The sequence below is a fragment of the Natrix helvetica genome (genome assembly GCF_964273705.1).
Source record: "Natrix helvetica genome assembly, chromosome: 3".
Taxonomy (NCBI): Eukaryota; Metazoa; Chordata; class Lepidosauria; order Squamata; family Natricidae; genus Natrix; species Natrix helvetica.
In genome coordinates, this window is record NC_138549.1 from 78680205 (window position 1) to 78705527 (window position 25323).

The 25323-nt window shown below is 37.7% G+C and overlaps 2 protein-coding genes across 2 annotated transcripts in view; one reads left to right on the forward strand and one right to left on the reverse strand.

The window, feature by feature from the left end:
* The window catches only part of STXBP3 (syntaxin binding protein 3), a 33311-nt gene extending 10818 nt beyond the window's left edge, over positions 1-22493 (reverse strand). The window contains exons 1-9 of the mRNA XM_081946874.1: positions 22344-22493; positions 18550-18599; positions 14463-14544; positions 11608-11684; positions 10716-10794; positions 9575-9675; positions 7538-7686; positions 5848-5938; positions 4364-4488 (exon numbers count right to left, since the gene is read on the reverse strand). Coding sequence (XP_081803000.1) covers positions 4364-4488; positions 5848-5938; positions 7538-7686; positions 9575-9675; positions 10716-10794; positions 11608-11684; positions 14463-14544; positions 18550-18599; positions 22344-22401 — 812 coding nt within the window. The 5' untranslated portion in view covers positions 22402-22493. The remainder of the gene's footprint in view (positions 1-4363; positions 4489-5847; positions 5939-7537; positions 7687-9574; positions 9676-10715; positions 10795-11607; positions 11685-14462; positions 14545-18549; positions 18600-22343) is intronic.
* A 237-nt stretch (positions 22494-22730) lies between these two features.
* The window catches only part of FNDC7 (fibronectin type III domain containing 7), a gene marked incomplete at its 5' end in the record, with an annotated part of 28324 nt that continues 25731 nt past the window's right edge, over positions 22731-25323 (forward strand). Inside the window, one exon of the mRNA XM_081949155.1 lies at positions 22731-22883. Coding sequence (XP_081805281.1) covers positions 22731-22883 — 153 coding nt within the window. The remainder of the gene's footprint in view (positions 22884-25323) is intronic.

The window sequence follows — 25323 nt, forward strand, 5'->3', positions numbered from 1 at the left end:
TACAACACCACATATAAAACAGTGTGAACTGAATGCAACACAGATTCCATAAACTCAATTATAAATTTATTTAGGATGCCTAGTTTCTCCTTTAGTACACTGAATTTGACACTACTCAGTTCTTTAATATCCTGTTGTGCACAGAATATTCCATTTTACATAAATAAATAATCCAAATATTAACTTCACATGCAATCATAGCAGACTCTGATAAAATAACTATTTAATTCACATATATTTATAACTAACATGCTTAGCATTACATTTCCAACTATTAAGCAGATTACTAAAGACTGAAGGAATACTACAGAGCGTACTAAAGTTATGCCACGAAACACTTTATATGCATAGAAACTCACAGAAACTGATTCAACCAGAAAGCAGTAGAAATACAAGAGGGGAAAATTGAAAGTTAGTTTTAACAAAAGTTATCTCATGGCTATAATACTAAATAAAGTACTGACTACTGTTGAAGCATTTTGTCTAGCTGAATGCTACAGTTGCTCACTAATAGCTTTATCACTATAGTCTATCACTAATCACTTGTTTATATTTGATATACAGATATTAGGGCTGGGCAAATTCTTCAAGGTTATTCCTTATGAATGCATAGGATTGTACAGGAAGCTCCTCTTTTCCCTGAGACATGTACCGTATTTTTTGTAGTGTAAGACGCACCGGAGTATAAGATACACCAAGGTTTTGAAGAGGCAAATTAAAAAACAAATAGGTAGGTAGATAGAGGGATAGAGAGGGAGAGAAAGAGAGAAATACAGTAGGTAGGTAAGGAGAGAGAGTAGTTAGGTAGATAAAGGGATAGGGAGAGAGAGAAAGAGAAATATAGTAGGTAGGTAGGGAGAGAGAGTGTAGGTAGGTAGAGGGAGGGAGGGGGAGAGAGAGAGAGAGTAGGTAGGTTGGTAGGTAGAGGGAAGGAGGGGGAAAGAGAGAGAGAGATGGAGGGAGGGAGAGTAGGTAGGTACATAGGAGGTGGATAAAGGGGGGGAGAGAGAAATACAGTAGGGAGGGAGGGAGAGAGGGAGAGAGAGAGAAGGTAGGTAGGTGTTTCCAGGTGTATTTATCCATGTGCTGGAGAGGGAAATCTCTGACAATCTGCAGCACTTGATTTTGTTTCTGCTGGCACAGCACTTGATCAATGTAATTCTCATCTATCAGTTAAAGAGCTTTCCAAAAGGAAAAAAAAAAACGTTTTTGCACTCTGCAAACCTCCCCAAAATGGCCCGTTTTTTGCGAAAACGGGCCCATTTCCCCCCCTCAAAAATGGCATGAATAGTCTTGGGGGTGCTTGCAGAGTGCTCCTGGGGGGTGGGGAGCCAAAAATGGCCCGTTTTTTGCTTATTTCTGCCCTCCCCAGCCCCAGGAGCTCTCTGAAAGCCTCCATAAGGGTATGCACAGGCATTTTGGTGAAAGGGGGGGGGGGGCCTTCAGGAGGCAAAAAATGCTGTATTCAATGTATAAGACGCACCCAGATTTTCAGCCTCTTTTTTGAGGAAAAAAGGTGCATCTTATACTCCGAAAAATATGGTAGTTCCTTCTAAAGCTACTCCTGGCTGCCCGTGCACATGGATGCATGTAATGTCACTTCACCAGCAGGCAGAAAGAACCAAGAGCAAATAATGAATAACTATGCAAATCTTGGAGAAAGACACTGTTGTTTTACTAATTCAGAAAGAGGTGGTTCATAGCCACTCCCCTATGTCCCTATGATCTCTTTGGAAACAGTTACATAAGTCATACATACCAACAACTTAATCTTGGATTTCTGCAGTGAGATCTGAGGCCTGTTTAGATATCATTTTAAAATCATATTTAAATGATTCTAAGCTGCCTTTAGGAACAAAAATGCTATCATGTTTGGCTGTTCCAGGAAATAAATTAAAATACACGTCGAAGTTCTCAAGAAATCAAGTCTTTGCATAGTTTACAGAGAGACTGAATTAGTACTGCAATTGCATAATGGCTTGTTGATTATTAATTTAAATTAGGCCATAGAGGAAAATCTCTCACCAAAGTACTGCTTCTATTAAAAGTGCCCTCTAGATTAGAACAATGTTCCATGATCTATTGCCCTCTAAATACATTAGAATAGATTTCTTTGAACTCTAGCCAAATCATGTCTGGCTGTTCTGAGAAATAAATTAAAATACATGTGGAAGTTCTCAAGAAATAGATAATCCAGGTTAGTTCAAAACACAAAGCAAGGCATTTCATAAAACATACAAATGCTCAGTTTTTCAGCTGTCTGTTGCAGATAATGTCATTTCAGCAGTGAAATCAGCAGACAGTATTCCCAAGAAATACTTTATAGGCTATTTTTTGCTTAAAATGAAAATATGCACAAAAGTTCATAGAGCAACCTATGTTTATGGGATGCACTAGACATTAAGATACTGAAATGTTGTAGCCTAATCATATGCTATATACATCTTTACTCAGAAATAAATCCCACCATGCTTTCTAAATATTAATCACTAGCAGCTACTTTTAAAGATTATAGGCTAAATCATTCATTTCACAATTACGATAAATCAATGGATGATGGGTGGTGAGAGAAAGTCAACCCTTTAAAAGTATCTATAATTAGAATACAATGTAATGGTAATACTGTGGCCTACAATGTGATCTGAGTTTTGTTTAATTTCAGTAGATAATGAGATCCTGCTTAAACAAACAAACAATACAAAATAGTGTACTTTATTGGATATATTAAGTCATATTAACTGTAACTGTTGGAAAAAATCTATGAAAGTTTGTAGAAATTTGTAGAAAGAAATACCTCCTGCACCTGATCAATCCCACACATTGACTTGGAAGCAGCTTGGCATACTCCTACAGAACTGCTGCAATTCATTTATATTTGGGAATTGTCTGGCAAGAACTATATGCTTTAGTTTAGGTCATACTACAACATTTCAACAGAGTTAAGACCAGAACTCTGACTTAGCCATTCCAAAGGGGAAAAAACCTTCCTCTGCTTTAGCCATTTTTCCAATTTGATCATTGTCACACATTGTCACACATGATACACCTTCATTTAAATTTCTGCTTCTGGATGGATAACCTAATATTGCTCTGTAGAATTTGCTGGTATGATACAGAATGTACTGTTTATTCTCAATGATTAGAAGCCATTTAGATTTTAAGCCGGCAAAACAGCCTCAAACCATGCTATTCCCATTGCCTTGCTTCATATTTGTGATGAAGTTATTTTGTTATTTTGTTATTATACAATGCCTTGTGGGTTTTTTCACCCTCAAAAACTTTAAAGGCCAAAATTCCACTTTGTCTCATCTGCCCATAAAATATAGCCCACTGGATCATCTGCATGGCTTTTGGGAAACTTGAGATGGGTAACAATGGGCTTCTAGAGAACAATGTTTTTCCTCTTTGGTATCTTTCCTGGCATACCACTCTCATTTTAGTGTTTTCCATGTGACTCAAACTATCTTAGTTAGATGCTCAGATTGTGGCATATTGTGCTAAAGGGTTCACACAATATTCTCTCACCATATGTAGGCAGAAAGTTTTCTGTTGCCTCCAGTGCAGAACCCACCATAGGTATGTGACTCATGGGACTGGGGATTTTGTAACCATAAGTAGCATGCCAGAATCTCCCCAGCTCCAAAAGTCAGATTGCACCACAAAGTCAGATTGCATCACAAAACATTTTACTTCTTGGGATATTATTCAGACAATAAAGGATTCTCAAGAAACAACAACTGAATGAAAAACTGCTGGTGACCTTTTACCGCTGCACCATAGAGAGTATTTTAACTTACTGCACTTGTGTATGGTTTGCCAATTGCACAATGACATATAGGACAGCGCTCCAGAGGGTTAACATCATTGCCCAGAGGATCATTGGTTGCCCTCTCCCCTCCTAGGAAGAGCTTTATAGCTACCGCTGCCTTAAGACAGTTAAAAACATTCTTAAAGATCCATCTCATCCTGGGCACCCTTTTTTTGAACTATAACCACAGGACAATGGAAACAAGGACAAATAGGCTGCAAAACAGCTTCTATCCCAGAGCAGAACTATATTGAATTCTACTGTATAGGGAATATTAAGGTGGTATGATGGGTTTTCAATTCAATTGTATAGAATGTGAAGGATGTGTGCTTTTGTTTTATTTTTATGATTTTCTTATATATGATGTACACTGAAGATGGCGTTTAATTTCATTGTATGATGTGCAATAACAATAAAGGAAACTATTAAACTATTGATAGACAAAGAGAGTCTGAATATAAAATTGCATATTTACTTATGCATCTCTAAGCTATTGCAGTTTGAAGTTACAAATCTGTGATTAGCATATAAAGATCAAAATAAAGTTATACTTGCTTATATGTATCATTTTCAATTGGTAGCAGATCATAAGCCATTGCCTGAAAAGTGAGCTCATGAAGCACAGTAGACACAGAGTCAAAGCCACGATCAATTATTAACAGCTGGGAATTAGTTTTGCCCTAAAACAAAACAAAACCAAGAAACCCTGACATACCTTTTTGGCAATAAGGATAAGTAAGTATAATCTTTATTGTCGTTGTACTTAAATACAACGAAATTGGTTACAGAGAAAATAAGAACAGAAAACTGATTAAAATTTAATGTACAATTTTCTCTAAAACTCTTAAGTCTCTTTCCTACATAGCTGTCCCAAGCAAAGAGAAAACAAAGTCTAGAAACGATAGCAACAGAAACTAATGTTAAGAAGCATCAGACAGAAAACATCTGAAATATTATTGCAATTGTTGATATACTAGAAAGTGACAAAGAAAGAGATGATTGAATATGTTGTTGATATAAAGCAGTGCTTCTCAAATAGTGGGGCGGGCCCCCCAGGGGGGGTGCGAGGCTCCGTAAAGGGGGGCTCAGCTCAAATTATTTTATATATTTTTGTTTTGCAGGTTAAAGTTTTTTTTAATATTGTGTTCCTTTAAATCCTGTGCTCCTTTAATCTTTTCTGCTACAGTTAATAAAGCTATTCTTTGTTGTAAATTGATCCACATTTCTTTCTTTTTTTATTCTCTTATACGTTAATAAGGATACAGTGTTATGCAGAGGTGTACTTATAACAATTTTATAGACAAATGATACTATTTACAGTTGCGCGGGGCGCGCGAAATGTTTTCTTCTTCCTAGGGGGGGCATGACAGAAAATAATTGAGAAGCACTGATATAAAGTAAGAATTCTGTTTATGCTATCTTTTACATGTTATTTTTAAAATTGTAAAAGTGTGAGATTGGGGGGGGGGGGGATTTCTACTGCCAACATGGAAGCTACTAAAATTTTCTATGTACCCTATTACCTTTTTCCCATAAATGTTTTTAAAACCAGTAAAACTTTTTACAAAAAAAAAAAAGAAGCATCAGACAGCAAAACCAAAATGTTCCTTTACCACCCACAACACGCTAATGAAAATAATATTCAGAGAGGACAGGATTTGATACGCTATTCCGTTCTCTATGAAGAACACTTGTACGTTCTTCCATTGAAAGAATGGTGCTATCCCCCAAGTCAGTTTTTTATTGAAACAGCAATTGTATGCAGAAGTTACTTAGTCTTAACAGAGCAATTATGTTTTTCCCCCGCTTGTTGTTTTTTCTTGCTTTTTTTCTTCTTTTTTTGCAGCTTCTTAACCATGAGTAATTGTCACATTCCACTGATAGAAGAGCAAAAACTCCTTTCTAAGAGTATATTTCAAAACAATTTAATAAAAACTGCTGCAGTAATAGCACTTTTCTTGCCCAGCTATACTTCCAAAAGATTGAGAGAAAGAAGCTATCTATTATCGTTTGAGAGAAAACTGAGCTTTCACCCTTACCTTTACTTGACCTCGCTCATCAATTTTGTAATAGTTTTCAAGCTTTTTTTCAACTAGCTGAGCAAGCTTGCTGGCATTATCCAAAGGTTTACTGAAAAGAAAAAGAATGCAAATATTTATCTTTAACATTATTAGCTAATTAATGGATCTTTAAAAAAGCATCCACTCAGTCCTGCAGAAATTCAAAAAACTACATATTTATGCACTGGAGATTGCTTTAAGCCAATGTGGACTGTACAGATTGGTCCTATTCAAATTTAAATTGGAAATTTACCCCTTATTTGAAAGGTAACAGTTGGGGAAATCTACAGTGCATACAGGTAGCCCTTGACTTATGAACACAATTGAGCCTGGAATTACGGTTGTAAATCATTGTGGTTAGGCACCCAACGGCTGCCTTGTTCAATAACTGCAAACCGGGCATGCCTAATTGTGATTTGCAAGCTATCTCCTGGGTTGTCAAATGGAAAAAGTCTCAAGTAAGGAGCACTTCCCCCCATCTCTGCTAGCCACTCTATATAGTAGCACAAGTGGCAGCAATTCCAACTGCTCAGCTGACCTTCATTGTCTTAAGTTGTTCTCCAAGCCGGCTTTTTTCCCCTCTGGAAGAAGGCTTACTTACTTTTTGCTAGGAGGCATCCCATTTTAAGCCCTCACAATGTGCAGAAGAAATGGGGCGCACGCAATATGGGGAATGAGGCTTTTAAAGCAACACAAGAACAAGTTTCCTATTGTTCTCCAAGCCACCCATCCCATTTTTTCAAGAACTGGGAAAGACCAGAAAGTTTCTAATTGCAGAAGAAAGGGATGCCTACTTGCAAAAAGTAAGAAAAGCCGAGTTGCCAAGGGAAACGGAAGCCCACTTGCAGAGGGAAAGGATCATCAGCTTGGAGAATGGACTGAGGTGGTGAAAGTCAGCTGGGAAGCATAGACAAATGCTGCTACTGCTGAGTATCACTGTGCAAGGTGCCTAGATGGGACAGAAATAAGCATGCAGGCGTTGCAACGCCCTTGCAGTCATAAGGACAAGCACACTATTAAGTGTCTGAATTTTTAACACGTGTTCATGGAGGTGCTGCAGCTGCTGTAACTTCAGGCTAGGATCATAACTCCCTTTGTTCATTCATAATTTTGAATGGTCATTGAATGAATGTGACAAGTTGCGAACTACCAGTAAATGTCAACTGCTCTGCTATTGAACTGTAGCTATTTGCTGTTAATCAGGTGAGTTGAAAGGATGGAATTAGGCATAGAAACAATATTCATCAACCACTTGACTAGGATGACACATTTTTCTACCTTACAACTTGGAAAACAAAAAATGTTAATGAGTGGTAAGATGCCATCAGAAACCTAGGAATCTGAATTAACACTTCCACCCAATATTTTGCTTTTGGTTCAAAACTCTCCCTGACCTCAACTAGTCCTGAATTTCCTGATAGTCAAAAATAAAAGCTTTTAATTTACATTATAACTTGATAATAGAACTCAATCTCCCGCACATTCAGTAGATTTTGATAGCAGTGGTGTAGAAGTTTAACAAATGCATAAAGAAATTTAAGATCCTTTTCACATTTCAAAATAATATACTTAATTTCCAGATTGCTTAGGCATGGAATTCCATTTATATTAAGCTAACATAACCCTCAATAAACCCTCAATGGTATAAAAACAGTGTTTCCAGACTTACTTTTTATATCTGACTCCTGGATTTTCTTCTAGAGTAGCACATAAGGTAACAATTTGCTCAGCAATTTGTTCCATTATATTATCATTTGTTTTCTCTATGTTGGGACTATAACAGCGGTAGAATGCATTTGGGACATCAAGAGTAAATACCTAAATCAAGAAACAGTTTTGTTACAGCCTGTTGGTCTATACATTGTCAAAAATATTAAAGAAATGTATGTCAAACATGCAGGAGAAATATAGGTCAAATGTATAGGAGAAATATAGGTCAAAAGTACAAGAGAAAGACAAACTCTATTACGGATATTTTTTAAAGAAAAATCTAAGTGGCTGACAAATGGTCCCAAGCAAAGAAGAACTCACAATACCAAAATATACATCTTACACTCTTGCTAATATACTGGTACTAATACCTGGGGGGGAAAGCCAGGTCTTATGGAAGGCCAATAGGATCTGGACCATATAGATTTCATGGAGAAAGGCACCGTGACAAAAGAAGCACATTTCCTGAGGCCCATTAGAAAATTATTTCAGAGAAGGATCCAGAGCATGGCTATCTTTTAAATCTGGCATGACAGCCTAAGACCACTAGAGACAGACAAGTAGCCTGGATCCATGCTGTGCAGGACTTTAAAGGTGATAACTGGCACCTTAAATTGAATTGAGATGCATACTGGGAGGCATCACTTTAGCAGTGAGGTCACATGGGTGAGCCTTGATGCACCCGAGATTGCATGCACTCCTACATTTTGAATAGGTGGAGTTTCTGAATACCTTTCAAGGGCAGCCCTGTGTAGACTGCACTACAGTAATGCAATTAGGAAGTTACTAAAGCTTGAATGAACATGAGCTGAGCCTTCTCATTCAAGAATGAGTGCAAGTGATGCAAAAGGTCGATTTGTGCCAAGACTCTCCCAGCTATGTTTGCCATCTGCTCCTCAAACAGGAGCTAGAGTATGAGTCCAAAATGCCCCTCCTTTAGCAGTCTCAAAGTCCACAACAGCTGAATCTTCTAAAAGTTAAATCAGACCTCTGGGCACTGAAATAAGGCATTCTGGTTGATATATTACAGCTGGGTTATTATATTCAAAACATCTTTGGTACACTCAAGTACAACTGAGATTCTTAAAAAGGTTCTTCAGTTATCACCAGCATTGTTTTTACACTTAACTGTATTTCATCTGATTCATAATTACAATATTGGTAAACTATGCCAATAACTTTACTCTAGGGATAATCATAAGCCAAATATTTTCAGAAAACATACTATTTTCACTAATGCATTAATCCTCACTGTCAAGAGATTTGTGTTTAGTAATTGAAACATATACTAAAAGCAGGATCTAACATTCCATTCACAGGGAAAACTCTCACAAGTTAATTGTAGGTCAATCACTCTTTTGCAACTCAAAAATTGTTGTGAAAACAAAATAGGTGGGCAACTATAGTAATATAATACTCTGAGTTCCTTGGAATAAGTATAGACAAATATTAAATTTAAAGAATATGTATGCCAAATAAGAACCACTCTTTTGCAGTTCTAGTTTAAAAAAAACATAGACATAAAAACTCTGTTAGGTTTTCTAGTAAACAAAATGCATGTTAAGGCCACAAAATAACACAGCTGACCTTGAAAACAAGCCCAGTGAAATAATTGCTTCTATCACTATGTAAATACATTTACCAATCCCTAATTAGCCATTGTTTTTCAGCTAATGAAAAATTGGGAGAGGGCCAGGGAAGAGAGATGTTGTCTATACAATACTTCCACCCTGTAATCTTAAAAAAGTTCTAAAAGAAACATAAGGAAACCATTTAATTAGTTTTGTATAATGTTAAAATGTGTTTTTATGGGAAAAATAGATCTACAGATGTGATTTGAGTAACTTCATATATTTTTCACAATTTTACATTATTTTGTAGTCTTGCAAAAATATACGCTCTCACCTCAAAGCAATTAATTTACCTACATTTAATGTTTTGCAATGTATGGTATAACATTTAAAAATAAAATAGAGAATTAGAGTATTAACTTTACCTGAGATTCATTAGGAATGAAGTTAATATTAATTTCTTTGCATCTTCTGATAGCTTTTGAACAAGATGACTTCATTTTATTGAAAAGTTTGTCATCACAAACTAAAATGGGAAATATATATATTACATGTTTTCAGTTTTTCTGCAACAAGTAAAATGCATTACCCTATCAGTTAAAAATACTGAAATATCTCTTGAAAATATCTTGCATTTTTCCATAGCTACTTTCAGTTATGCAAAATATTCCATACATAGTTGCAAACTACAGATCTTTCTTGACTTACAAAAAGTTGCTTAATGAGTGAAGTTATGATGGACTTGAAAAAAGTTATATACAACCCATCACTGAAAATACGACCGCCATACCACCTATAAAAATATGTGATCACATTTTGGGTACTTGGCAACCCGCATTTATTACCAGTTACCATATACTGTGGTCACATGATCATGTTTTGCAACATTCTTTGCCATTTTCTTGCAAAAAATATATTTCAATAGCCTGGCTTTTGATTTATGACACGTCAATTGCTTAATGACTATGGTAAAAAGCTTAACAATTGCCTTAAAAACAGTTGTAAAATCAAGTCCAGTCATATAGTGTCCCAACTTATGACTGCAACGACTACAAAATTCCAGACTCTATTGTGGTCCTAAGTGAAGGACTACTTGTAGTTTAAAAACAAAACAGGCCAATTTGCAGACTAAAATATTTAATCAATTATTTTCATACTGGAATATTATGGTTTGTCAGACAATTTCATATCCTAATTGTAGCCCAATGTAGCCAATACTGTTTTTTCATTAGAGAGAATTCCATCAAAATAGCTCACCAAGTCAGCAGATATGTGTAGAAAACGAAAGTAAATTCTTCTGCATGCAACTATTGTTCCAAGCTAACAGGCAAACCCTTATGACTCATGCTAGTATTGTTTAGATTTCCCAAATAAAATAATTTCTTCAGTGTCATATGAAGCTCCAATAATTAATCTACTACCACCCTGACAGTCTATAAATAGCTAAATGTTCCTTGTTTTAATCACCCTCACCCAATTTTAACAGTTAAATTAAAATGCCTTCTCTCATTTACACTAACAGTTATAATTGAAGATCAATTATTTTTTCAATCTGTAAATACTTACAGTCAGTGAAGTAGACATAGGCTGCTTTGTACTTGCTGGATGATTTACTTGCAAAGTCATTTATAAGTCCATCTACAGACTGAATCATGAAAAAAAAGTTGGAAGGCATAGCTGAAAGGCATCTATAGGGATAATTAAATCTAGCATTATGTGTAGGATTTAGCATGGGCTTGAAATCAGACATCTGTCACAAATAGAAAATCAACATATTTTTTTTTAAATGGCCTTAAATTCTATCAGTTCTCTCCTTAATGGCAGGTCTTCTACATTATTCTATGTAATCAGCACATGATGGGAATTAGAAAACTGTACACCTGCTGCAAGGTTAAGAATATAGAGTCTATGACTCTACAGCAAACAAATAAATAATGTATGTAGGGGATGCAAAAAGAAATATCATCCTATACTAATCTATGTTTACAAACTTCTGAATCTAAACATATTGTCAAGAAAGAACTAGCCTTGAATAGACCTTAAACTGGAACTTAAGCCATCAGTCAGCAAGTATATAAATATGTAACCATAATGTAATGCCATGATCCCTACATAAAATAAGGAGAAACAGACATATGGCAAAGCACTAGTAACATTAGGCAAGGTTTTTAGAACTTGTCCATCCAACCTAGACATACTCCAGCTACTGCTGAGAAGTCCCCTCCATAGGAAGTGTATGGGACTTGAGTCAAGTGATAGATCTTGGAAATGGCTACCATACTGTGATATGCTTTGACTAAAACTATGTTTAGCACCCTCTTTCCTTGCATTACAAAAAAAATTCAATTAACTGCCTACACATTTCTTGCCCGTGGGTTGGTGGTTTTTTTTTTTTTTTGGCTTGCCTTAAAACAGAATAAATAAAGAATCCTGAAAAATTATTCTTCTGGAAACTAACCTTTGCTGTAGGCGTAATAAAATAAATGGCTTTCAGATGAGGGACTGGCTCACGGTTTTTGTAAACATTCTCCACGGCTGCAAAATAAGATATTAATTATAAGAGTTACATTTGCATGCTATCTTTAAAATACTAACATATGCAATAGACTAATATACAAGATGAACTAAGGTATAAATTGCTAGATTTTTTAAAAAATTGAGAATTGGAACTGGATGCTGGATCCAGATTGCTAAAACCTCTCTGGAGGAAGGAAAAATCACTAGATGTGACTCCAGATAGCTATTCCTTGTGAATAGACTGCAGGGCAGTGACGTGTGGTGAGGTTTACAGCTTGTGAGGCAGCAATTTTTTTAACTTGTGGACTTCAACTCCCAGAATTCCACAGTCAGGCACGCTCAGTTGTGACCTGCCGCCCTCCGCCCTGGGATTTGGCCACGGCACCGCCTGCCAGAGCTGCGCGGAATCCAGGGTGCGCTTGTTGGGCGAGGGCAGCGCAGATGGGGAGTGGACGGAGTGCAAGAAGCCTCTACCCCCCCCGCTTCCCGCACCCAAAAGAACAAAGGGAACCTCTGCCGCCGCCCGGGCAATCTGGCCGGCCTCTCTCGCGGCGGCTGTCTGGTGCCGAGCTTGGGAGTCCTGCAAGCACCGCAGGCTGGACTGGAGCCTCGAGTCTAGGGCAGCGAGTCATTCGATAGGAAACTTGCCTCTTGGAAGGAATGACTCGGCTTGGCTCCTGCTTTGCCTCTCCTGCCTCTTCGCTTCTCCGTTCGGTCGTTGGGCGGCAGATTGAAAGCGGGAGCCAAGCTGGGTCATTCCTCCAAAAGGCAAGTTTCCCATCGAATGACTCGCTGCCCTGATGATGAGAGGTTAGGCTGTGCCTCACTTGCCTCACCTGACTGCACGTCACTGCTGCAGGGACTGTTATTTTACAGCTGGCTTATGAATTGAGTGGCTAGGAATTGAGGATTACATCAATCCTATACCATAATCCACCCTTTTAAGGACATAAAGCTTCAGAATGCAGCCGCGCGGGTTATCATGGGGGTACCTAGGTGCTCCCATGTTACACCCCTTTTAGGCGGCCTGCACTGGTTGCCGGTTGTTTTCTGGGTGCAATTCAAGGTACTAATTATGACCTTTAAAGCGCTCAATGGCTTAGGCCCAGGGTACCTGCGAGACCACCTACTGCCACCAGTAGCCTCCCACCATCCAGTGTGATGCCACAGTGTTAGCCTCCTCAGGGTGCCGTCGGCCAGACAGTGTCGGCTGGCGACCTGCAGGGGGAGAGCCTTCTCTGTGGGAGCACTTTCCCTCTGGAATGAGCTGCCCCTGGAGCTTCGTATAATCCCTGACCTCCGGTCCTTCCGACGCGCCCTAAAAAGTTGGCTTTTCCAGCAAGCCGGCCTGGCCTGTTAATTTTATCTAATTTTTAAAATGTTATTGTTATATTAATTGGGTTTGGTTTTTTGGATACTTATCTAATTTCCTTTTAACTTTTGTGATATGTGTTTTTTAACGTTGTACGCCGCCCTGAGTCCTTTGGGAGAAGGGCGGCATATAAATCCAATAAATCCAAATCCAATCCAAATCCATTTCTTTCTTCACTTTTGGATTTTTTAAATTGTACTGAAAAGATTAAGGCCTTTCAAATTGGCAAGGTTTCACTCTGTTCATTAGGTGAGTTGTCTTCTGGAAGAAATATGGTTTCAATATGTTTTTAAAAGCTCTAGTTTTTTGTTTTTTTTTTGATTACCAGCAAGGAAATTTAGAATATGGAGTTTGAAAAGTTAACAACAAATTAACGGTCCATATGGATTTTGAATCATAGTTTTGAATTTATTAGAAGAATCATTCCTGTGGGAAATGAAGATTGGGGTTTTTTAGAGAAAAAACATGATAATGGAAAACCTAGAAAGTTTGACACGAGAGATATACAGTAATAAATTTGTATTGTTTACAAATAAATTTTAAAAAGGAACGAAAATCCTTAATAGATGTTTTTGAAGACTGGTCTGCAAAATTACTTGATATGATAGACAGTACATGTACCAATGAAACTACAGAGGAACAAGGTACAACAATTAATTTTGAAATTAATTTGAAGGTGGGCTTAAACCAATGGAAAGGACATGGAGAAAGATGTACCAAATACTGAAACAAAAGTAACAAATGTCTTATTCCCTTAAGGGAAATGTAGAACTATTAAATTAAAACAATGATTTGGATAGCTTTTTCTTACTGTATCTACAAAACAGTACAGTTACGATCTTGAAGAATTTTATGAAAAGAGACCAAAAAAGTGCGAAAGAACAAGTTTTATTTATTGTACGAACAAAGAAGCCTATTAAAATTTTCAAAGATTTTTAGTTTAAAAAAAGATGAACAAAAAGCAAATTCTGAGACTCTTATTGAAGGGGTTAAAAATTAAGATTCTTAAAAATTCAGGGAAGGAATAAAAGGTTGGCTTATTCAATCAAAGTTAAAATATCAAATTAGCTATATCTGGTTTCTCTTACTAGATTTTTGCTGATAAAGAAGAAATGACAAGATTTTTGACCTTTTGTTGTTAAGAGATGAGTTATGTGATAAAAAGAGTTTATGTTGCATTTAAAGCTATTAACATTATTTTACTTGTTGGTATGAAGGGGGACATTGTTTTTGTTTTCCCTTTCTTTTTGGTCTTTTTTCTTTTTTTAATATCAATCTCCTTTCATTTTTATTAGCTTTTATTCTTTCTATTTATAATTCTTAATATAATTATTTAAAATAAGTGAATACAGTTTTTATTTTGCAAATGTATTAACTGGCAAAAACTATGCCAAGATGATTAATTCTGCTTAGCAGATACTTACCAGTTATTCCTTCTGCAAGTAGGTCTGTCATTTTACCACAAGATGACAGCAGCTTAGTAGTAAAGTCATCTAGAAGAATTATCTTCATAAATAAAAGTAAAAATCAAATCAATAGTTCAGACAACTGAATACCATGTTAGACTTCAAATTACATTTTGGTAACTTTGAGGTTGAGTGAACTTGAACAACAAAGTCATGAATATTAAAAATACTTTTCATTACAGGATTACAATGCCAGAATGCCATATCAATTATCTGACCGTTGCCTTGGCTATGGCTCTTTCTCATATTCCTCAAGGATATTATCACCTCTCATTACATCTACTATCAATATTAGAATGAGCTTACACTGAAGTCAATTTCAACTACTAAATCTTTCACTCATGTACCTTATACAGAAGCAAAATGTATACACCAAACATTTAATTCCTCAAGTGTATATAATACAAGTACATAATCTACAGTATTTAAACAGTTCTTGATAGCAAGATGGGCAACATATAAATTTAATAATGCTAGCTGGATTCATACGTTATGCTAAACCATAATATGGATTTAATGTATTATACAATCCAGACAACAAAACTTTATTCAACAAATCATGGATAAATCTTTGCTTTAGCATAATGCGCAAATGAAACCAATGTGTATCCAACAGCAGGATTACATTAAAGAAACACTATAAAAATAAACTGTAATTTCATGTCTCACAAGAGCAAATTAATGAATATATTTGCTTTAAAGATCCACCAACTCAGATTCTATTACTAAGAAAAAGTAAAAGTAGATTCAAATACAATGGAATCATGTGGGTCTCTCAACTGTGATTTCACAACTGTGGCATTGTATCAGAATACTCAGTCCCATGCCAATTTAATTCATGTTTATGTTGGACAATAATAAAACAGATTTTAGATGCTTGGATGCATGCATGTGAAAGATTAGGTCATGTATCAACAATCCTGGTCCAAATTTTTAAAAATAAAAGCGAATGCCATGATTGGGTCCAGAAACAAATATATTGTTACCATGGAAGAAGTAAAATTAAATCTGTATATTCCATTTAGTGAACAACAAAAAAAACACACAACCCTGGATTGACTGAATTTGGCTTACCATGCTATCCAGCTATTTAAGTAAAAACCAGCTGTTCTGTTTCAAAAGAGTATACATCTTAAAGGTATACTTCATTTGTTTGGTTAAAATGTTTTAATTTACAAAATAAATACATTGAGTGTTTGCCACACAATAAATTGAATTATGTTATATTTTTTTGGCATTAGTATCTGTAATAACTACTACATCTTTGTTTACTTTACTTCATATAAAAGACTTGACACTCTTCCAAACTAAGCATCTGGACTTCCCTTCAGATATCTATGTAGATGTACCTCACTCCAGTAATTCAACAGCTGCCCCAAATCTAGGTGTCTGTATATTGTATTTTAATAATCTATTCATGTTTAATTTTGCCTTGAATTGCACATAGCCTTCCATTTATAACCACAATTGGGCCAGGAATCTTGGTCTTTGAGCAAAGTGGGGAGGCCAATTCTAAGAATGATGGCATTTGCTAGTATTTTCACGAGATCTGAGGTCAATTCCTCTAGCGCACCCTGAAAGGAAGGCTAACATTAATGCTGGTCTTCATTAGTGTTTTCCCCTTCGGAGGGGAAGGGAAAAAGTAAACAAATGCCAGCATGTTACCGAAGGCCAACATTTTGAAAGGCTCAGAACTTTGGCCTTCCCTGGGATTCAGTTTTTTCACCAGTTCTGAGGTCTTTTTCTTTCAACACACAGGAAGATTTCACTTCCCTTCAAGAGAAAGGGAGAGGAAATCCCTTAGCACACTGGGAGGAATGAATCTCAGATCCAATGTCACCCTGCCGCAAACCTTCTCTACCCGCTTTCCAATTGACTTTCTGGGGATGCCAGCAGAGACTCTTGCAAATGGCAATTACATAATCACAGGCATTCAATACCTGGTTGTAAAAGAAAACAGGTTGCCAAATATCCCAAATGTGACTGGGGGGAGGGGCTGGCATGATATCTTATGACAGGTGGAAGTGCTTTACGAGCTGAAAAGCACCTGTTCTGAAGCTGTTGTGACTGGGGTCATTAAATGACTGGTCAAAGTCAAAGATTACCTGTACAGAGAAACATTAGATAACTACTTGACACAAATATCTAGTCCCCTGATGGTGAACCTATGGCACGCTTACCACAGGTGGCACGCGGAGCCATTTGATAGGGCATTCAAGGCATTGCCCTGTCAGCTCCAGCATGCATGCACGCACTGGGCAGCTGACCGGTGTTCTTTTGAGGCTTTTTTGAAGCTTTCTTGAAGCCTCCGGAGTGTGAAAAAGCGGTCCTAAGGGCAAACCGTAAGTTCAGGAACAGACTTCCGGTTTGGCCGTTTTCAACTCTCCAGAACCTTCAGGAGCCTTTCCTGAAGGCTCTGGAGGGCAAAAAAAACAGCCCTATGAGCAAACCGGAAGTAACTGTTTTTTGCCCTCTGGAGCCTTCAGGAAAGCCTCCAGAGGGCCTCCGGGGGGCGGGGGAGGCTGTTTTCACCTTCCCCCAGGCTCCTAGAAAGCCTTTGGAGCCTGGAGAGGGCAAAAAAAGCGTGCCAAAAGCATGTGTGTGTGTGTTTCGCACTGGTCATGTGCACATGCCCGGGGGCAGTCACATGCACAGCATTATGGGTGTGGCACACCCAAGCACGACCCCCCCCTCAATGACTTCAGCTGACTATAACAACTTATGATGGTAGTTGCATCAGTCCCAATTGCCATTGTTAAATAAATCCTGTGCAGTCACAGTGTCCCCCAGTCATGTGGTTGCCATTTGTAACTTTCTGCTGCCTTCCCTATTGACTTTGTCAGAAAACAGCAGTAAAAGTCACAAATAATAATCACATGATGCAGGGACATTAGGATGGCTATAAGTATAAGGACCTATCATTAGTTCTCATCATTCAGCGGCGTTGTAACTTTGAATGCTGTTAAACAAGTGGTTCTTCAATAAGAACTACCTACCAACCAGTTGATTTATTTGTTTATTATAGCATTTATAGGGGCACCCAACTCAAACCAAGTGACTATGGGCAGTGTATAAATAAGATGAGCAAAGCATAATCAGTCAATACATATTTTATTAAAATGGCAATCAGAAATGAAATCTTCCTCAACTAGAATTTAATTCATCCTGATCTCAAGAGACAGGTCTTAATTACCTCCTTAAAGTCATGTAGGGTTAAGACCTTTTGTATATTGGGATAAATACTATTCCTTCAGGAATAATTTCCAATTTTTCCTTATACACCAAGAGACAGAATAGCACAGCTTCAGCCCAACTATGCACTATTCAAGGCCTTTTCTGTTGACTGATCAAACTTCTTCAGCTCCTCTTGTGAATTGGAATAGATTAAATCACTGCTTCTTCTTTCTGGACCCTGAGATACAGACAGAATAAGAAGGTGACTGTCCTTTAAGCATCCTGACATGCCACAAGATACTGGATGGTATTTTCACACAACTACCAGATAACTCCTGCAACAATTCTCAACTGTCAACACAAGTGAAAGAACACAATTCTACCAGGAAGTCCATCTACCCTGCCAATCAGGTGTCACAGGAACAAATCACATCCATGCTGCTATGAAGAAAAGGTTCTTCTCTGATGTCACTCTCACAGATGTATCTCCAAACAGCCCCTGCCAGAAGCTATTCTACAATTTCAACTGTAGCACTATTCTACCGTTACAGCCAACCTCAGTGTTGCTGTTCTTCCTACTGCTCCCTACAGCTCCAGGCGCAGATCCAATAGGAGTTCTAGCAAACTATCCCAAGCAGAGTAATTCCTATAGACCTTGATGAAGATGCCATAATAAGTGATCAATAATGCAGATGATTAGCAGTTATAACCATAGGACCTCCTCCAAAGAACTATGGACCCATTACATTCCTACAAAAACTTCCAATTACCACTAACATTTTCCGTTACATATTGAGATGTACCTTGAATAAATGATTTTTAAAATATACTATATAAGTCATAGATAAACCAGTTCAATAATTTTTCTTACCTTCCATTCTTCTTCTTTTCTACAGTCATCAAACACTGATGCTTTTAGTTCTAAAAGAAAAAAAATTATTACTAGGGATAAAATGAAATAATAGAGAAGAAAGGTTTTAACTAGAAATGAACTACATTAAAAATAATATTCCCATACAAAGTAATACGTAACATTAAAAAATTAAGCTAGTCAGCATTACAAAGTGTGTTGTAGTACAGTAGTACAAAATACTGTAAAAACAATAATTCTTATTATGTTGGCACCTTATACTAATATTCTAATTAAATGTGACTTATTTGAACATAGATAGAAATAGGAAAGCACGGCTTTCACATCTTCTGCACATCTTATTTCTGGTTTCCAATTCCAGATTTGCAGGGCAAGCACAAATAACTTTAGGTCAACACTAGAATAAAAAATCACTGTTTGCATGAACTATCAGTGTAGAATTTGGATAATGAACCTATATAAGAGCTCTGTAACTTGAGCTCTACTGTTCTAAGTGAATCTGAAACAGTCCCTATCTTGAATTACAAAGAACTAAACCTAATTTACAAAGTAGTAGACTCATCTACTGACCTTTATTGCTAATATGTCATGCAAATGAAGTCACTGTATTCAAAACAAAAACAGGTATATTTCCTGTAGATTCATTTATATAATTACTACTGAGTCTAAGTCAAGCCTTAATCTTCTTAATCTTTTTTCACTAGAAAACAAAGCAATGGTATAATTCTATCATGTCAGTTATATTTTATAAATTTATATTTTATAAATCCTAAAATCATTAAGTTGGTCTCATAAAATTGACCTTTACATGATCTTATAAATATAAAAATCATGGAATATATAAAATGAATATAAACGTACCCATTTATAAATAGGATAAAGACCTGTCTTTAAAATCATGAATATATGCACTATATGCCAAGCATCTTTAAATTCGATAGAATAATATTAAAAAATATGCCTAAACAAACTTAGTAGATGTTACAAGACAACTCATAGCTTGTTACTTTAGATCACAAATATGGTTTGTGTAACAACGTATCAAAGAATCAGTTCCTTGGTTTTTAATATTATTTTCAGGATGTTTGCATCCAAAATGTAGGTTATGATTATTGAAAAACAACAGCCAAGTACCAAACATAGCAGCATATGCTTTATCAGCCAAATGGGTTTTGTTCATTTCCCATTTTTACATTTAAATGCATCATATGAAAACTGTAATTATCATAAAGGATTTTTTATTCTTACAACTGAAACTTTCCTATAATAATTTCTAAATTAAAGTTCTATACTAGGTGTTTTTTTTAAACTGGGATTTTGCAAGAATTTGAATGGGTTCCATGAAACTAAGGGGGAACAAATATTTTACTCTCTTGCAGTTTTTTTTCCCCTCTAGCTCTTTCCTTAGTCACTAAGGGAAAGGGTGATGAGGCTTCTCAGTTGACACTCGGTACACACACCCTTGATAAGTGTTTCCAAAGATGTTTGTAACAGTTCTCTGATGTAAAAAAGGCTTGAAAACCCATGCTTTATATGATTCTGTATCCTTAATCTTTACACAAGATCATAATTATTCTTCCAGATCTTTTCTTTCAAACTTTCCAGAGGTAATGCATTTTGGCTTTACTGTCAGTGAAATTAAATGAATTTATAGCAAGCACTATTTCTCTTGGCAGTGGTTATTTTTCTAAATTTACTATAAAATTTCAACCATTTATATTTCACTTTACAATTTATCATAAGAGCAGAAATGTTATTAGCCTTTATCTGCAAAACGTTTGGGCTCATATATTGGAACAATGCAGAACAGAAAAGGAACAAGCATGAGTGAACAAATTGAATGGTCTGAGAGGAAGCAATAGCTTCTTAGTCCATCCCCCTGGGAATTTTTTCAAGTTCATTTCTGAAGGTAAGCATGTGCCTGTTTCCTACTGAGTTAAATAGAGCTGGAAATGCCCGTAATTAACAATTCTTACTTCAAAAATTTTCAGAGTAGAAAGGTTAAAAGGTTAATTAAAACTGATGTTAAAGCTTCTCCAAATTTATGATTAACAGGTAAATAATTTCTTCCAGCCTAAACCAGCAAAAGTCCAATGTTTTTTTAAGGAATCTATATCAAATTAATGTATAAATACTAGGAAAGGAGCAATTCTTGTAAATATGTATGTTGAGATATCTTAATATCTTTGCTATTATGGCACTCATTTAATAAACCACAATTAAATTAAGGCAAGCATGTTACGTGAACACGGCTGAGTCACATTTTTTTTAAAGAAAGGAAACATTAAATCATACCAAAAGTAAAAGCAATAAGATCAGAAAAAACAATGCCATAACCATGCTGATCTGTGTGCAACATATTTTCATTACTTTTCTCAAAACAGAATGCTAAGAAATATGTACAAATACCACAAATGCATTCCACAGGGCACAATTAGATAAAGGATCCTTTCATTTATCAATCCTTCAAGCATGACCCCTATCTTTAGTTTCAAAAGAGATGACCAAGTTGGAAGCATACATATAGAACAATCTTGTACGTAGAGCTTTGAAAATAAATCCAAATAAATAAGATCTGAACTTTAAATCGACCACCAGACTTCACCCATTTAGTTACGCATACAATTCAATAGCTTTATCTATTCCAGGATAAGAACTGCCAGTTGCAAATAAAAGAACCTGGTATGGATGATGTATTCCACATGTGCCTGAACCTTGATCAACCATATCTCCATGCAACCATTTTTTTAAAATCCTAAAGGTGCCACAGAATGTTTATTAAAATTAATTTATGCTCCTTGCCTTCAAGGAGCTCAGGATACAGTAGGTGGATTGATGACATTTTTATCTAGAGCAATCATAGAAGATAAACTAGGTCAATTTTCAACTACACTGTACAATTCAGAGTTAGGAAGCACACTGAAATCAGATCTCAACACGCTATGAGGTGACTGCTTTCAGGTGATGGTAGGATTTTCGTTTATTAATCTCTTCTGCTTTCCTAAAAGCCACATGCAGAGAAATTAAATTCTAAAATGCCAGTTCTAAAATAACACCATCAATTTCTATCTTGAACTCTTCTCTTTTCCATCCTAAGGCACCCATCTGATTATCATTTTCTCTACCACTGCAGTAGCAACCTGCCCAGAGCTGGATAATACATACTGCACCATGCTCCCTCCATCCCTACCAAGGATGTGAATGAATTTAAAAGACCCTGGGCATGTGTGTGTGTGTGTGTGTGCGTGTGTGTGTCAGTCAAAGCCATTTCCACAGCTGAACTCTGTATATTAGTTTTTAATAACTGGACGATCTTTTGAAATGCAAGCTTAAAAATTGCCCTTCTGAGGGACCAGGAGGAATGCGAATAGGAGTGGTCATGCGAGGAAAGTGTGGGAAGCGGACTTTTAAAAGACGGCGACATGCTTACAGATCTAACAGGTGAAGCGCTTCCCGAAACGGACAAAAATAAAGCTGCGGAATAGCTTCGTCTTGACCCGCGAGATGCAGCCGCATTGAGGACTCCAGACCGCGGGGCCGCGATCCCAAACGAAAGCGTTAACCCCCTCCCAGCCACCACCTTCCCTCTAACTTGTCGCCTCACGAAGACCGATTCCGCATTTGCACGGTTCCCGGTCCCCGCGCCCTCGGCGACCGTGCCAGGCAAGAGGACGTCTGCCTAAGGCCGTCGTGCAAACCCGGCACCGCAGGCTTGGCTAAGCGCGGAAGGAAAGAAGGAGAGTGGTTCAGCCGCTGAGGAAGGGAAGTCAGAAAGAGCGGGCTTCGACACTCACTCTGCCACACCAAACTCTTCAGCCCCCGGTCCCCGCTCGCTGCCGCGGCCGGCGCCATCTTGCCTCTGCGCTTCCCAGGGCTGTGACGGAAAAAAAGAGAGAGAAAAAAAATCCGCACTCCCGGACAAGGGGGCCATTCAAACCCCGGCACGCAAGCCCCGCCCCTCGCTTCAGCCGGCCCCGCCTCCGGCCTTGCAGGTTTGCGGCCGCCTTTCCTGCCGAACTTACTAGTGACGTAGGTGCCGCAAGAAGAAGCAGGAATCCCCGCCCAAGCCCTTGGGGATTCATATGGGCGGAAGCCGGCAACTGAGCGGGCGGTGGTTTTGCTCGCTGGGCTGTGTCTGTGCCCATAGGAAATGTTGCTTAATCGGTCTATAACCATATGAAATGTCGGCTAAACCTGAGCCCGTGGTTTGCCGAATAAACCCGGGTGATCTGGCTGGCGCAATATGGTCAACAACCGTGAACCACCCACAACGTTTGGGTTCTCACAGTCAACGGAACCCCACACCATCCAGCCACACCTTAGCTAAACGTGATGTGCGAATCCAACATAACTGAAGGGACTTTCTAAAAAAACTCAATCTCAGGATTCTTCTGTTTAGGGTAGCTTGAGTTATTTCTTAACGTTCTGTCTTGCTACTTTGCAATTAAATGGCTACAAATTCTGCAAGGTGCGACCTTTATGGCTCTTTCTGTGCAGATGGATGTGCTTTGATGGCGATTTACATTTCAGAGCTATTGACATCTAAATGTGAAGACTGCCGATTCACAGTCACATTTTGATTCCGAAAATATCAGATTTATGGTGGTGTGGGAAGCCTCCCCCCCCTCCACTTCCTAGAGAATGAAATATTTTGAGGAATATTAAAAGAGGCAGAATATTATATTTCCCCAAAGGAGAAATGGAGAAACATGTTCTTAAAGGCAGAAAGCCACCCCAGTCTTCCTGTCCTAAAAAAACCCTCAAGGAGAAGAGGTTTTATGGAATGGATATTTTGTATCCATTCAGAAAGACTGGGCCAATCTATTCATAAACAAAACACCTTCAGCCAAAAGTTCTCACAGAAGGCTGAAGCTGATGAGATTTTATAAAGTAGAAAATAAAAGACTCCTAAAAATCTACATCCCCCCCATCCCATTCTAAGGACAGGACATGACTTTTAGGACATTATAGGATTTACCCACCACCATTCGAAAAGCAAAAGACACAAGGCTCACTACATTGCACAACCCCCTGGAGCATCTCAAATCATCAAACTCCAGAACCCTATAAAAATCCACCGACTCACCCAGCCAATTGGCCAGCCACTCCAGAAACATGGTGCTGTCACTGAAGTTTCTGGAAAACCAAATAAACAGAGACCTTCTTTTCATGCAGCCTACCCCCATTTTGTTTTCAGCATATTTCTTCCAGCTTGGAACCGGACCAGATTTTTCTTCCAACAGTGGGATAGGGTTCAGTTCTTTCAGACAGATGTGATTTGCTTCTTTAATAGACAAATAGGATCCTTGAGGGAGATCAGGGTTTAGAAATATGAAATATAAATAATAAAAGTGGTAGTACAAATACTGCATATGTGTGTGATTTTATTATTGGTTGTGATGTGCAGTTTGATAATATCAGATGGAAGCCATATTTTAAAAAATCATTACAGTTCTTGGGGATTTACATAGATCTGACTTTTACTTAGTATTACATTTTAAGCTTCAGGATTCTTTTGTTGTTGCTGGGATGTGGAATTGTAAGGAATCTCCCTAGAGCCTTCCCTCACCTAAGCTCTTTGGTGTACCTTGTAATTACTGTGTAGTGAAATGACGGCTGACCTGAATAGCTAAGAAAGTGCATGGTTATAATGAGGGCCCTGAAAATGCAGAATTCTGAGTATACTGATTGGCTGATGAATAGCCAATGACATGTTTCTCCTTCCCAGTACAGAATTCCTAAGATTTAGTCCTTCCCTGGGTTTAACTAATGGGGTTGGCTTCTTCATCTCATGAACATAACTTCTTCCCAAAGGGGGTGTTAGAATGAAGTATACACATCATAATATAACATAACCACCTAAATAGAGAAACTTGATACTTTTTTCCTGGAATGTCAGGATTTGATACAAGATCACCAGTTCTTTTCAAGCATTAGAAATGCAAACCAATAGCCCATGAGCATTCCACTACAGGTAACCCTAAATTACATTCACAATTGAGCCCAACTCAATTTTTGTTGCTAAGCAAGAGATTTAAGTGAGTTTTGCCCCATCTTGCACCTTTCTTGCCACATTTGTTAAGTGAATCACTGCAGTAACACAGTTGTTAAATCAACCTGGCTTACCCATTGACTTTGCTTGCAGAAGGACATGATCCAGGAACTCTGCAACTGTCATAAATATGAGTCAGTTGCCAAGGGTCTGCATTTTGATCAGGTGACCATGGGGATGCTGCAATAGTAGTAAATGTGAAAAACGGCCATAAGTCACTTTTTACACTGCTGTTGTAACTTTGAACGGTTACTACATTAATTGTTATAAGTAGAGGACTACCAGTAAAACCTTTCCATAATACAATACAATAGCAAAGTGGGAAGGGACTTTGGAGATCTTCTAGTCCAACCCCCAGCCTAGGCAGGAAACCCTATACCGTTTCAGACAGATGGCTATCCAACATCTTCTTAAAGATTTCCAGTGTTGGGGCATTCACAACTTCTGGAGGCAAGCTGTTCCATTGATTAATTGTTCTCACTGTCAGGAAATTTCTCCTCAGTTCTAAGTTGCTTCTCTCCTTGATTAGTTTCCACCCATTGCTTCTTGTTCTACCCTCAGGTGCCTTGGAGAATAGTTTGACTCCCTCTTCTTTGTGGCAACCCCTGAGATATTGGAACACTGCTATCATGTCTCCCCTAGTCCTTCTTTCTCTTAAGCTAAACATACCCAGTTCCTGCAACCGTTCTTCATATGTTTTAGTCTCCAGTCCCCTAATCATC